Source organism: Sminthopsis crassicaudata, chromosome 1 (assembly GCF_048593235.1).
Source record: "Sminthopsis crassicaudata isolate SCR6 chromosome 1, ASM4859323v1, whole genome shotgun sequence".
NCBI classification, from domain to species: domain Eukaryota; kingdom Metazoa; phylum Chordata; class Mammalia; order Dasyuromorphia; family Dasyuridae; genus Sminthopsis; species Sminthopsis crassicaudata.
This window is the reverse complement of record NC_133617.1, coordinates 363,674,594-363,689,557: the sequence shown is the minus strand read 5'-3', so window position 1 is coordinate 363,689,557 and position 14,964 is coordinate 363,674,594. Positions and strand designations below refer to the sequence as shown.

Sequence of the window (14,964 nt, the reverse complement as noted above, 5' to 3'; positions counted from 1 at the left end):
ATTAAGCAATTTATCAGATGAAATTTTACATCTTGATAGAATAAACTTGAGATATTAGAATGGAAGGATACTTAATATTATTAGTTTTAAAAATGTTATATTAATAACAGAGGGGAGAAGAGAAGAATGGAAGATGCAAGTTAAAAACCACTGTAGTTTTATTTTAAATATGTCAGTCAGATGTGGATTTTTTTTTTCCGTGACACCGTTTGTTGCCTTGAAAAAGGGGCGGGGGAGGAGGAGGGAGTGAAAAGGAAAAAAAAAAAAAAGTGCGTGAGTGTGTGTGTGTGTGTGTGTGTGTGTGTGTGTGTGTGTGTGTGTGTGTTATTGAAATGGATCACACGGAACTGAAGTTTTCTCTCTTTTACCTTGTCCCTAATCCCCTCCTTGCATAGAAACACTGACACACAGAGATACGTTCCCACCCACCCATGAAACCAGAAGATTTTATGTTACAGAGTGACAGGATTGAGTTTAGGGACTTCTATCTCCGTCTGCTTCTGTGTCCCACTGAATAAGACAGCTAATCTCCTGGAGCAGAGCAGTTAAAATAATTGATGAGTGTGTATGTTGAATCGCCTGGAGAGGCTGGAGCAAGAAGAGGAAAGGGGGTGCAGGGAAAATAGAAGGGAAAAAGGAAGGGGAGGAGGGCAGGTGCTGATTTCAGCCCTGTAGCGTCAGGATTGCGTCAATTTGGGTTTCAACCACGTCTACAGTCTAAGAGCGGAGCTACTCAGAAAAGCTAAAACAGGAACGGGGGTGGCAGATCACAGTGTGAGGGAGAGCTGAGCTCCCTCTCTGCTTTCTCATCCCCCACCCCCACCTTGCTCCCGCTAGAAGGTCTCCTGGGCTTCATATTGGTGTTTGCATCAGGAAGAAAATCCAGCCTCTTGGTTCTAAGGAAAAGGAAAACAGACGCTTTCATAGTGAAGCAAACCAAGGATTGTTATTCAGTACCTCGGACAGAGCACGCAGCAAACATGGCTCCTATCACCTCAAGCAGAGAGGAATTTGGTAAGCAAGTTCTTAACCAAACTTAAAAGGGTTTGTTTGTTTGTTTTTCTTTGGACGGACAGCTTGGAGTGTATATCCCCTCTAAATTCTGTGTATGAGTTATCTAGCCACTGGATTCTAGTGGAGAATAAGAATGTTATTGGGATAATGTTAGTAAACCCCTTCTGGTTCTTTCCCAGGTATTCAGGGTGGAAACTGCATTCTCCTAAGGTTATTTTACCTTCAAGAAGTTCTCAAAGATTCAGGGAGCCCTGTAGATTAGAATAACAGCGAAGTGTTCTATTTCGTTTCAAATGTATTTATTTCACCTAGGAAGGATTCCTTTTAATTAAATATCTTGTGTTTATTATTTTATTCAATGTTGGGGGAGGCAGATAAGAAGAGAGGAAGCAGCAGAGAGCTTAAAAGCAAATATATATTTAAGACATCCTAAAAGATGGAGTCAGTTCAAAATAATTTAACTAATAGGTTTTGACATACTCATTTTATATCAGAAATTACAATTATTATTTTACAGTCATATCACTACACTACATTTTCCTTTTATTTTTCTTCAGAAGATGTTGCTAGGTAGAATTCTAGGGCAGCATTTCTATCTCTATTACATCATAGCAGAAGTGTGCTTTTTATTTAAATATACCCACCTCTCCTTTTAAATTGGTGGTTCTATTATGTTCAATCTCTATGCAATAAGGCAGAATTGTACTTTAAAATGATACAGCACTGAAAGTCAAACATTCTCATAAAAGTGTGCTAATGAGAGTAAGGATTACGTGAGTGAGGTAACTGTTATCATAACTGAGTGGACTAGTTTTGTTTTGTGTTTCCCAATATATGCATTCTACTAATAGTCAGAACTTTGAGATTAATTATTCTTTTATATATTGCATTGTGTTATTCAATTAACAAGAGAATTCAAGGAAGCTAAGATTTTACTCTAATTGACAGTAATCACTTCTATTAAGCATTTCAAATTTGGTTGTTATTACACTGATATTGTGTATATCGCCCATACCTAAGAGGAAACTAATGAACTATTTCTGTTATGGAGCTGTTATTTGAATTTTCCCCTACAAAATAAAATAAAATACTCTATCTTGAAATATAAGATCTCTCCCAATTTCTAAGTCCTATGATCCACTTCATTTAACTGAAGTGCTTTAAGTTACTTTCTATCTTTTTTTTTTTTTTTTTTTTTTTTAATATGGAAAGGATTGCCTTAAACCCTCACTTCACTACAGAAGACTTCATGGTCAGCCAACCTTTTAAATTCCTTAATAGTGAGAACAACTCCAAAGCTTATGCTAAGTTTGACTAGTAATGTTTAGTTCTTGACTTTTCCCCTTCCTCATACCATTCACAATTGTTTCAGATTTTAGAAATTTAAAGATTTCTCTCATTTCTAAATGATTCAGCTTTTTATATTTCCTTAAATTACTTTTTTGGAACATACTTTTGTTCAAATATGTCATGTCATTTCTTAATCATTTTTTCTTCATTAAGTTTTTGTTTATACTTATTAGGAGACATTACAGAATCCTAAGGGGAGAGAGGTTAACAAGAAGTGCAGTGGCAAAAGATTATTCTTTTTATGGATGTTTAAGCATATGCTAACCCTTTGTGTTTCTGAACTTTTTATCTTGATATGTGAAGGGAGTTTGAATATATATATGCATATATATGTATATATATATATATATACATATACATACATACATATATATGTATATATATACATATGCATATACATATATATATATATACATATATATATATGTATATATATATATATGTATATATATATATGTATATATATAAAACAAAGCTTAGGTAGCCAGTGAAGAAATCATTATGCTCACCTATGTATATCTTGTTTCTATTGAACACACATTTGAAATGGACCATATATCTGGAGAAAAAAATATTGAGCTTTTATTCAAACTTGCTAAATCATTTGTGGGAAAAATAAGCTTATGAATGGGGCATGATTACCTTAATGCATAAGCAATGTCACTAAACATCAATAATTTAATACTCTATTCTCAGGAAGAATGTGAATTTGGTTATGATTACTGTATTGTCATACTGAAATGTATTAAGACAAAAAATCAGTTACAAATAAGAATAAATTCTCAATTATGTTCATCCTTTTTATTATATATTGAAAGGAAACTATTACCTGGAAGACTATTCTATTTTCTTGCTATTTACATCTGTGTAAATAGTACTTTTTTTTTTCTTTCACTTTTGACAATCATTCTAAAGGGAGGATTTTAAGAAACCCAATTATTTTTATTTTTATAGATAATGAGATATTTTCTGTTTTTATTTTATTTTTAACCAGCTTTTTTTTTTTTTTTTTAGTTTTGGTCCAGTATTTTACAGAGAAACTTTTAATGTGTATGTATGGCAGAGTATGGTAAATGTTGTTCAGTTACTTCATAATTGCTTTGGCTCCATCATTGTATCTTGGCTTCTAGGTAAAATAGTTCAAAGAATTCTAATACATTGTTTGAATAGTGCATGCTTTGAAAGACATAGAAATGATCCTTCAGGGGGAAAAATAGGACATACCAATGTTAATGAAAAAAATGATGAATTTAGCACTGACCTGCCAAGCTGTGGTTGTCCTGCATAATATTCAAGAGAAACATCCATAGGTTAAAAGATTTTTCTCCTCTCTAGTTTCTCCCTGTCATTTTGTTTATGGAATGCAACTGAAATGAGGGAGTTTTCATCATCCTGTGTTTCTTTCTTGGTGTCACCCACGGGATGTGTTTATATATGAAGGTGGCATGAAATATGTACATAACTCTTATTCTGAACAGTTAAAAAGTAATTCAATCTGTCCAACCTACTGCAATTGCCATTTCTATTATGTTTTTCAAATTGCCTTGTATCACAAACTTTACTCTTTTAATATAATTTATTGATCATTTCATTTTCCAGATGAAATTCCTACTGTGGTGGGGATCTTCAGTGCATTTGGTCTGGTGTTCACAGTATCTCTGTTTGCTTGGATCTGCTGTCAGAGAAAATCATCCAAGACTAACAAGACTCCTCCCTATAAATTTGTGCATGTGCTCAAGGGAGTTGACATTTATCCAGAAAACCTGAACAGTAAGAAGAAATTTGGAGCAGATGAAAAAAATGAAGCAAAAAATAAACCAGTTGTGCCAAAGACCTCACTACATCTTGACCTTGAAAAGAGAGACCTCAATGGCAATTTCCCCAAAGTAAACCCCAAAGCTGTCAGCCCTTCTGATCTTGAGAACTTAACTACTAAATCCTTCTCAGAAAGGGAACACAAAGAGTCTACTTCCCCAGACAGCTTGAAGTCTAGTTCATCCTTATGTTCTGTAGAGAAACAGGATAAACTTGGCACCCTCTTCTTTTCCTTAGAGTACAACTTTGAGAAAAAAGCATTTGTAGTGAACATCAAAGAAGCTCGTGGGCTGCCAGCTATGGATGAACAATCAATGACTTCTGATCCCTATATCAAAATGACCATTCTTCCTGAGAAGAAGCACAAAGTAAAAACTCGAGTCCTAAGAAAGACCTTAGACCCAGCTTTTGATGAAACCTTCACTTTCTATGGGATCCCATATAGCCAAATACAAGATTTGGTCCTTCATTTCATCATCTTGAGTTTTGACAGATTTTCAAGAGATGATATCATTGGAGAAGTCCTTATTCCCCTCTCAGGCATTGAATTGGCTGATGGAAGAATGTTAATGAACAGAGAAATAATCAAAAGAAATGTTAGGGTAATTGATTTTAAGTAATTTAAAGTACTTGCAATCAAAATTGAGTTGTTAGTATATTATTAAAAGCCAATTTATAATATCTAGAGGTTATACTTTAAAATTCCATCAGTCCCTGATAGAATTTTTATCATGTTTAATGCTAATTTCAAAAATAATAACAATCAAAATAATTACATTAATTTAGCTTTATGTTTCTATAAATATTTATAGAGGGCTATATTTAAATATTTACGAGCTATAATGATAATAATTGTCAAATTTTATGAAACTTACAATTTTTTCTAAAGATTTATTTTTCTTTTCTCTAATAAGTATTTGTATTGGCTTTTGATGAAGTTATTTTCCAAAAAGCAGAAATTGCATCATATTAAATATTTATCTTCTACATATATGTATTAGCAGCATCATTATTTAATGATCATAGTTTTATTTTAGTCTAGAAACTACCACAGATATTGTCCATAATTTATAGTTTATCAATAGGATGTTTTCTCTGTTTTTTATCTTTTTTTTAGTTTTTTTCTGACATTATTAGATAATGATAAAGCATGAAGCTAAACAAAACAAATCCTATTTCAACTTAGAGTATAACATTCAACTGTCTTTTACTTATAGCAGTTCTGAAATGCATCAGGATTTTAGTGATAAAAATGTCATTGGAGATTTAGCAATGTGAGAATCATGTATTTTAACAATGAATCATTAAAACTAAAGGAATTTTGCAGATGACCAAGTCCTTGCTTTCCTTGTGCCCATTTTGGATAAGAAAACATAGACCCAGGAGGTAAAATTTGTAAAAAGGTAAAATCTAAAACCATTTTTTATTTTCAATAAGTCAATTACATGCTCCAACACTCACTTGTAAAATTTAGAGTGGTAAATTAGAACTCTTATTTCCCTTCTTGCTCTAACTTGCTATTCCCTAAGTTTATTTCACTTTTCCCTACTTACTTACAACTGTTTATGTAATTTCTCTGTTTGGTATTTTCTCCTTACCTTGATTGCTTTTTATCTAAATTTATCCATAATCCTTTAATATTGCTTGTAAATGAGATAGGAATCTTAGGTCTAGAACCCTATTATCCTGATTTTTATTCCATTTCTTTTATATCAAATTATACTACTTCCCATGTTTCTTGATGTGTGTGTATGTGCATACACACTATTTTACTCAAATTATTTATTTCCAAGAAGGCTTTTTAAGTGTTAGTGTAAAACATCAACTAAAGGAACCAAAAATATAGGGAGAGTGTCATAAAGTAATGTCTTAATAGGTAATAGGTATTTTATAATATAGTCTAAAGTGTAAATTACATCAAAATAAGCAAGGTTAAGCATTTTTCTTATCTGCATTGTGAAGAGAATTGTATTAGTATCTTTAATATTACATTAGTATTAACTTACATATTTTATTTCATAATATAGGATCAAATCACTTTATCAATTGTCCAAGGGCAATTTCATTTGAATTCTTGATATCATTTCATTCTTTATATCTATTTCTTAGTTTGGGCACATTTAAACCCAATTCTCTTCCTCCAAAATTCTTATAATAGAACCTATGATTTTCAAAATTTTGATAATTATATTTAATTTTCTTTGTAATCCTGTGTGTTTTATTTTATGAATTTTAAAGATTTTTTTCTGAAGAGGTCAAAAAACTAAGCAGGGTGAGAAGAGTTCCACAAGACAAAAATGGTTAAGAACCCTTATTCCTCCAACTTTCAAATCTTCAAATTTTTTTCAACTTTTTCCCCTTAAAACTTTTGTTTTAAGTTGTTAGTCATTCCAAAAGCAGAGTTCTAATATTGCCTAGAGCATATTGCCATCAAATAAACCCAAATTGAAAGGAGAGACTACAAATTAGATTCTTCTCATACTTGGAAATATTAAGAGCAAAATAAATTTATTATACCATTCAATAGATAGAAGAGAATACAACAGAGTTGAATCATATGGAAGTCTGTGAGAGATTTTTGAATGGGCTTTATACCCCTGATTAGATATAGCTCCAACAACTATAGAAACTAGGCTCATTTTGTTCTTCATTCATTGTTTAGAAGCATTAAATGATATCTTAATCACTCAACACTTTTCTCAACAAATATGAAGAGATCCCTAAAATAAAATAAAAAAAAAAAAAAACTATGGCTATTTTTAAAAAACTGTACATTGAATCTTTTCTTGAAAAATTCAATAAAGGGGTGTGGCTAAGCCTTGGAAAATGAAAACATGAAGCAATAAACATGAAAACCACTAGATGGCAGACATAAGTGTTATGAGGCCTGATTGTGATGGTAACTGGTGAAACTTTCTATTATGATTACTTTTTGCTCTATTTTATTAAGGGCAGAGAAGTTAAAATTTTGGTTAAATAAAATAAAATCATGTAACAATGCTATGTATAGTTCATTAAAACTATTTCAGAAACAACAGAAAATAAATAATTGTCAGAAGGTATTTATTAAAAATGTTTTTATTTCTTTAGAAGTCTTCAGGACGAGGTGAATTACTGATATCTCTTTGCTACCAGTCCACAACCAACACTCTCACTGTGGTGGTACTAAAAGCTCGACACCTACCTAAAGCAGATGTTTCTGGATTATCAGGTAATTTTACGTGTGAAATAAATGCATTTATTTTGGCAAATAATTGATCCAAGATTGTAATGATTGTATTTTGTTATGTAATGATTAAAGTCCTGATTTCTATTTTTTATAGTTATAAGATACCATGTGTGCACCTTTGATTCCCCAAGTTAGACAACGCTGTCATCATTATTCTCCAATTTATGTTAAGAATTTAAGAACATGAATAAAACAAGTAAAGTTAGGGTTCAAGAGAGATGGCAAGTTTTTATAAAAAGATAAGTGATTAGCTTTAATATGGGAAAGGCTTAGATGAAACTCAGACCATAGAAGCAGGGTTACTGTTTGCTTCTTGGTCTAACATTTTTGTAAAACTGGGAAAGAAGCATAATATCATGCCTAAGTCAAATTTGCTATTCTGTTTTCAATCATATATCTGAATTGACTCTCCCATTATCTGTATTTATTATGTTTCTTTATTAAAGTCAACAGAAATCAGCACTAATTCTTAGTTCCTTGAAAGATCACGGGAAGGAAATATTTGTCAACAACAATTTATTAGTTACTTGTTATATATGACTATTATACATTCACACACATAAACATAAATACATGTGTATATACTTATATATGCTGCACATATGTATATATATAATTACTGTACTCACTTAATTTCAAAAAATATTTTAGTACCTATCATTGTGATAGGCACTAAAGAAACTACAAATATTAGAAAAGATCTAGCCCTGACTTTGGGAATCTTATAATTAAATGGGAGATGTTGTTGAGTCACTTTTTAGTCATATCTAACCCCTTATGACTCCATTTGGAAATTTTTTGGCAAAGTTACTGTAGTGGTTTGTCATATCCTTCTCCAACTCCTTTTATAGATGAGACCAATAGGATTAAGTGATTTGCCAAGGGTCACACAGCTAATAAGTGTCAAACTGGATTTCAACTCATAAAAATGAGTTTTCCTGATTCTAAGCCTATTATTCTATCCACTGCAAAACCTCATTGCCTTACCAAATAGGGGACAATATGCAGATGATTACAATACTTGATAATGAAGGAATGGAGAAAAAATTCTTCATGAGGCCCAGAAGTGATGTCGCTGCAAATAGAGATTAGTTGAAGAGGGGCAAAGCTAAAGTTTTTTAAACCATAAAGCTCATGTGCCTTATCTACTTGATTATCTGTTCTTTTTGTTATACCACAATGTTGTATTTGAACTATATCTTCAAACCTGTTGTACCTCCTAAGTCTTGTTTATCTATATAATTATTTGCCTTATATCTTGAAGCAATATAATTCTTTTCTCTACTTTAACCCATTAGTGGTTAAACTCTGTGCATTCTTCTTTCTTAGTGTCTCTGGTATCAAATTTTTAGGCTTTTTCATTATACAATTCTACATTACACCTTTATAATTTCTCACATTACCTTTTACAGTAGTAAAATGTGTCTAGTACTGTATCTAGCAATATACTAGCCTATAGCATCTTCCTATTTCATTCTATTCCATACATTGTTATAACAGCAATTTTATGAAATTCTTCTGTTATCCCAATGTTAAAAACCTATAGTGCTCTGCCAACATCTATAGAATAAAATTTAACTTCAGCCTATCATTAAATGCCTTCCATAATCTGGATCTAATATTTCCAATCTTACTTCACATACTTATACTCTTATTGTCCACATAGCTAGGAAAAAATAAATCAATTCACCATTCACCCAAACTTTTCTTATTTGTTTTTCTAACTTCATAAACAATCACAATGAGGAATGAATAGTTTTGTGATGACCCCCACCTATATCAGCATTATTATTTTCAAATTCATATCTATCCTTCCTTTGAGGTAGAGTTTGAATTCTGCCTCTTTCATAAATTCTTCAATAATACCACAAATAAAACTGATAATTTCATCCTTGGATTTGATATAACATAACTTGCTTCTCACTTGTATATTTATTATACCATTACATGCATTGCTATTTTCTGTGCTTAAGTGACTTTTTTGTATTTAAGGTATTTTTCTCTAGTCAGATTGTAAGCTCATTTGTTATAGGGACTATATATGATTTATCTTTGTTTTCTTAGCACCTAATACAGTTATTTTCATCTAGAAGGGTTTTCTTTTTCATTTGAAGTCTGTCCAACCATTTTCTAGTAACTATAGAAGGCATGAGGGAGAAATGAACTCTAAATCTGAGAACCTGACAGCCTAGTTAAACAGAAAAAAAGACTAGCCACCTTAGAATAATTAGAAAGAATTTCAAAATGTATATAACTAATTTTAAGTTGCATAATAATCGCTCATTTACTTACATTAGAAGCAAGATTAGATAGCAATAAACTTTGGAGTCTAAGATTGACAAACAGAAAACAAGCATCCTAAGAAATGTATAGCAAAAAGTGATACACTTTTAGAGTTACACATGAAATTAGAAATATATATATATCTATGCATATATATACACATATATATATAAATATGTACAACTACTTTATTTGTAAGTAAACAATTAAAACAAAATATAGACTCAATGATTAGAAAATAATTTATTAAATTATGACATATTAATGTAGTATAATATTGTCATGATAGATAAAACTCATAAAAAGTTATTAAAGCTACATGCAGAATGATACATTGTCTTCATAATAGGAATAATTTTGCTTAGAAATTCAATTCCATGTATCTATTTTTTTTGTTTTTATTATAATTGTTATTATTAAATTTTTATAATATAAATGACATGGACATAGTCCATATTTTTTTTAATTTTATTTATAAAATGGAAATGGTTTTAAAGTACTTGTTTACCCAAGGTCATAGAGTCAAACTAAAACTGAAACTCAGATTCCACTTTTGATTCTCACACTAGTTTTATTCATACAATACCATAGTAGAATCTCAGTATTTGGGTATCAAAGTAAATTGTGTACCAATTCTTTTCCTTTTTATCCCTTCTAAGTTTTGCCTCATGCTCTTCTTTTTTTTCTGACTACTTTCAGATGCCCTCATATTTTCTCTTGCACCACAAATAAATGTTTAGTACCTCTTACAATTTTTTTCTTTTGTCATTTCAGATCCTTATGTCAAAGTTAATCTTTATCATGCAAAAAAGAGAATCTCCAAGAAGAAAACACATGTGAAGAAATGCACTCCTAATGCAGTATTCAATGAATTATTTGTCTTTGACATTCCTTGTGAAGGTCTTGAGGAGATCAGTGTAGAATTTCTGGTTTTGGATTCTGACAGGGGATCAAGGAATGAAGTCATTGGGCGGTTGGTTCTTGGTGCATCAGCAGAAGGAACAGGTGGAGAGCACTGGAAGGAGATATGTGAATACCCTAGGAGACAAATTGCCAAGTGGCATATGCTTTGTGATGGTTAGCATCCTACCAGTGAATTGGAACTTAATGATTTTCCAGAGGCAAGGAGTCATTTTCTTTCTTTGTTAAATGTGATTACAAGCTTTTGACAGAAAGATATCATTTTTGTTAACACTAGTTTGAATTAGCAGATCAGGAGCTAATTATAAAATTTTATCATTCATTTTATTCCTTCATTAGAGAAATTTGATACAATTTCATAAGAGATTCAACTTCCCTGGAGTGGTAGATATTGTCAAAATGCAAATTTCAGTAAGAACAGTCAAGTCTTTCATAAATATATCATTACATTCCTAGCTGATAGCTGTGGTTTTGAAAGTGAAGATCTCCTCTACATATGTCAGTAGATTTCATTCTCTCTCTTGAGACATTAATGTTTAATATATGTCTCTCTGAGTCCTCTTGTGAAAATGCATTCATTTTTTCTAAAAGTTGAAAAAAATCCATTATTTGATCAATCCAAAGACTTTCAAGAAATATTTTAAAAGTTTGATTTATCATTTATGTCATGGATAAATAGTTGTTTTTGTATAAAATTGTGTATACTAATTTATTTGTACTTTGAAACTTCTAGATATCATTTTTGTCACAAAGAAATTAACTGACATACATTCTAAAACCCAGTTAATAAGCTTAAACACTTAGTTTTGGAAAAAGGGCTTGAGTGGGATCCTATTGTGCTTTTCTTGTCCTTTTATTAAAAAAAAAGTTATATAAGAGTATCTTAGGCTGAAAAGATCTTAACCATAAAAGGGACATTGAAAAACATTTTGTTCAAGCCCTTCATTTTACAGATAAAAAACCAAAAGTTCAGAGTTAGTCAATTTCTTCCTCAAGATAACAGAATATAAAATGCCATGTAAAAAACTCATTAAATTTTCTACCATTTTGTCAAATCCCCCAGTCTCAATATGGTTTAAAGGAAGGAACACATACACACACACACACACACACACACACACACACACACACACACACACACACACACACACATACCCCTATTTCACTTTGTTATATCATTATTTAAAGCAAGGAATAGAATGTTGATGCTTATCTAGAAATCCAACTGTGAAAATTTTTACCCTAAAACTTGTTGGAAAATGTAGATTTTGAAAAGGTACATATAGTTATTTTTTTCTGCATTAAAAGATGATAGTAACAATTAATTCTTCAATTAGCTATTTAATTTGTTTTTAAATCAATGTCAATGAACAACTATTTAATTATAAAAGCAAATTGAGATTGCAAGAATCTATTGCTTGCCATATGGAAAGAAAAAAGATTTCTTCCCTGAAGCCAAAAATAGAAGAAAAATTACACTTAAAAATAGAAATAAAGTAAAATTCCTTAATCCTATGGAAATATATTTGCATTAAAGTCAGATATTTTAACCCATCTCACTAGCAGACATCTAAATATAAAGTTTACTATTCTTTCTTGATTAAGTTGCCCTGGCAGTGTTGTGTACAAATTATTATGCCCTATACCACTTTTCAGGGTTTAGACTGTGGAGGCCACTTTAGTACTACTAGAAAACAATGCAAAACTTTTCACTTGGAAACAATTATCTTTGATCACTGCATGTGGATTTCAATAAAAGGAGAAATAAAGTTAGAAATTCCAATGCAGTTTGAATATGAAATATGCAAATAAGAAATAAATATCACTGAAAGAATTACATTTTCAATCTTTTAGGTTTTGTGTCAGTACTTTATCAGCTTTTGAAACTGTGTTTGATACCATGGGTATTTATAAAATTCTATGAAATTGCATTTTTCAAACAACTTATACATGCTTTTTATGACAGTGCTCAATGTAAAGTAAATGTATGGCATTCTTTATGTATTAAGGCCTGGAATCAACCATTTTTTGTTTGAAAACAATTATATTTGTTCTTATGCCCCTACTATCTTTACCTCACCACAATATCCTCTTAAAGCATCAAATTCCATATAAAATTCTTGTGAAAGTATCATCAAGGAATACAGATTTATGGAAGTATAAATTCCCAAGCTAAAAGAGATCTAATTTAACTATTTCATTATACAGAAATTAAGGTGCCAAGAGGTTGAATAATTTATCTAAGGTCATATAGCTACTTAGTGGCAGAACTGAGGTTTGAATCCAGTTCTCCTGATTTTCAAGTATAATGCTCTTTATTTTCCCTCTACTGTAACTAGAACCCATCTGAAGCTATAAATTCTATATGGGAGAAGTGGAAATTGCTTTGTATTTTGATACTTTTTAGCTTTCTGAGGTATGTGTCTTTTTAATTTGAATCTTCATAAAAACATTAAGTGAAAAGTTGGTCTGATATATCCCCTTCTGGTAGCCTAAGCATTAATGTTATTACCAGCTAAAGAATGACTGTTGATATTCAAGGGAGGTAGTAAGAAAATGTTTTTAAAAATGGGGGAAAAGCTTTTTTATTATGATAGGAATTTGTAAATAGAATTATTTTTTTTTTTAATGTGAAGCCTTCTTGAGTGTGAAAAGTTGAGTAAAACTGACTTGCAACTCATTCTGAGCAAAGAAAAAGCAAACAAATATATATATATATATATATATATATATATATATATATATATATATATATATATATAAACTGAAAAAGGCAGGGACATGTGTCATCATGTCATCTGAGAATTTTTTTCTGTTTTATAATGTGTTAAATATCCATGTGCATATCTTGAATTCTGTTAAGGATCCTGCACTGTATCAAACTTGTAAAATAATTGTTTGTCTGAGTAGCCTATCCAGTCCCCCTTACTTGGAGGAATCCATGTTTGAAAAACTGTTGTAACTCAATAACGGATTTGTTCTGATGTTGTAATTCAATAGAAGTGAACTGGAAGGAAGCATGGTGTATGAGATTTTGTCATGATTTTTTTTTTTGTGCCAGCTCTGTATGATGTGCCATGTTTGTAAGACAAGAATAAACTGCTGCTTTCATTCATACCTTCCCATCCCAAACTTTCTACCAATGTGTGTTTTTACATATCATTTATTACTCCTCCATCTAGGGTCTATAGCTATCTTCTCTGACATAATATTCTTGACATCTGCCTTCAAAACATAAAAGACAGAACTCAAAACTAATTAAATGGTGGTGTTCTATGGGCAGGGAAATGAATTGTAGTTTGGCTTCTCTATTTGTAATTTATTTCTGATTTTATTTTTATTTTCTTAAATTCATCATTTCCTATGATTTTTCACAATTATGTTTACACTATTTCAAAATTCTTATCTATTTCATAATTTATTTCCCCCTTTCTTACCTAATTTTCCTCTATTTTGACTTTTCTATTTCTCTCTTTTTGCTATTTGTTAGCACATCAAAAGTCCCTTATCTATCCCTCACTTAAAGAGACAAGTAGTTTAGGGGCCTGATCATTACACTGAAGGGTCAGAGTTTTTGTCATAAATAGTTGTGTAATGGAGATTCAAGATTGATGTAACATAAAAAATGAACTGATTTATAAGTTTAAAACAATTCCCCCACCATAGGAGAGAAAAATAAAATGAAGGAAAGGGAAAGGGAAATGAAATTATATTTACAGAATGCCTAGGCATTGTGCTAAGCCTAGCATGCTGTGCTAGACACAATGCTAAATTCTAATATATAAATATTACCTAATTTAATGCTTACTGTGAGATAGGTATTATTATTATAATACCCATTTTACAACTGAGGAAATAAAGGAGAACAGTGATTAAATGATTTGCTCATGGTCACACAGCTGGTAAGTATCTAAGGACAATTTTGAAGTCAGTCTTCCTGACTCCTGACAAAATTCTCCTTTGCTACCAGCTACAATGTTGTTTGAAGATTGTCTTCAACAGATGTTTTTGTAGAATTAAAGAGCATTAAAACTAGAAGTCATTTTAAGAACCTCTCATTTTGCAAAGGAGAAATTAAGTCCCAGAAAGGTGACTTATTCAAGGTCATCATTAAATGTCAGAGGCTGGACTAGATAGATACTGGGTCTTTTGCTTAATAGAAAAATATTGATTTCATTAGCCATAGATTGTTAAATACTGTAAACATGGAATGAGTTAGACAATTATTTAATCCAGTAATGCATATGCAATTGGATGGTTGTTATAAGTACTGAGGATTCTAATCCAATTCATTCAAGAATTTTCTAGTTATGTTCAACTCTTTGTGACCCCATTGAAGGTTTTCTCATCAA

General features: G+C 31.0%; 1 protein-coding gene across 1 annotated transcript; it reads left to right on the top strand.

The window, feature by feature from the left end:
• Positions 1–370: 370 nt before the first annotated feature.
• Positions 371–13,350, top strand: SYT4 (synaptotagmin 4). The gene is made up of 4 exons (XM_074279241.1): positions 371–1,014; positions 3,964–4,781; positions 7,270–7,390; positions 10,466–13,350. Exons 1-4 carry the CDS (start codon positions 981–983, stop codon positions 10,771–10,773), a joined length of 1,281 nt encoding a protein of 426 aa, XP_074135342.1. The 5' UTR covers positions 371–980; the 3' UTR covers positions 10,774–13,350.
• The last annotated feature ends 1,614 nt before the right edge of the window (positions 13,351–14,964 follow it).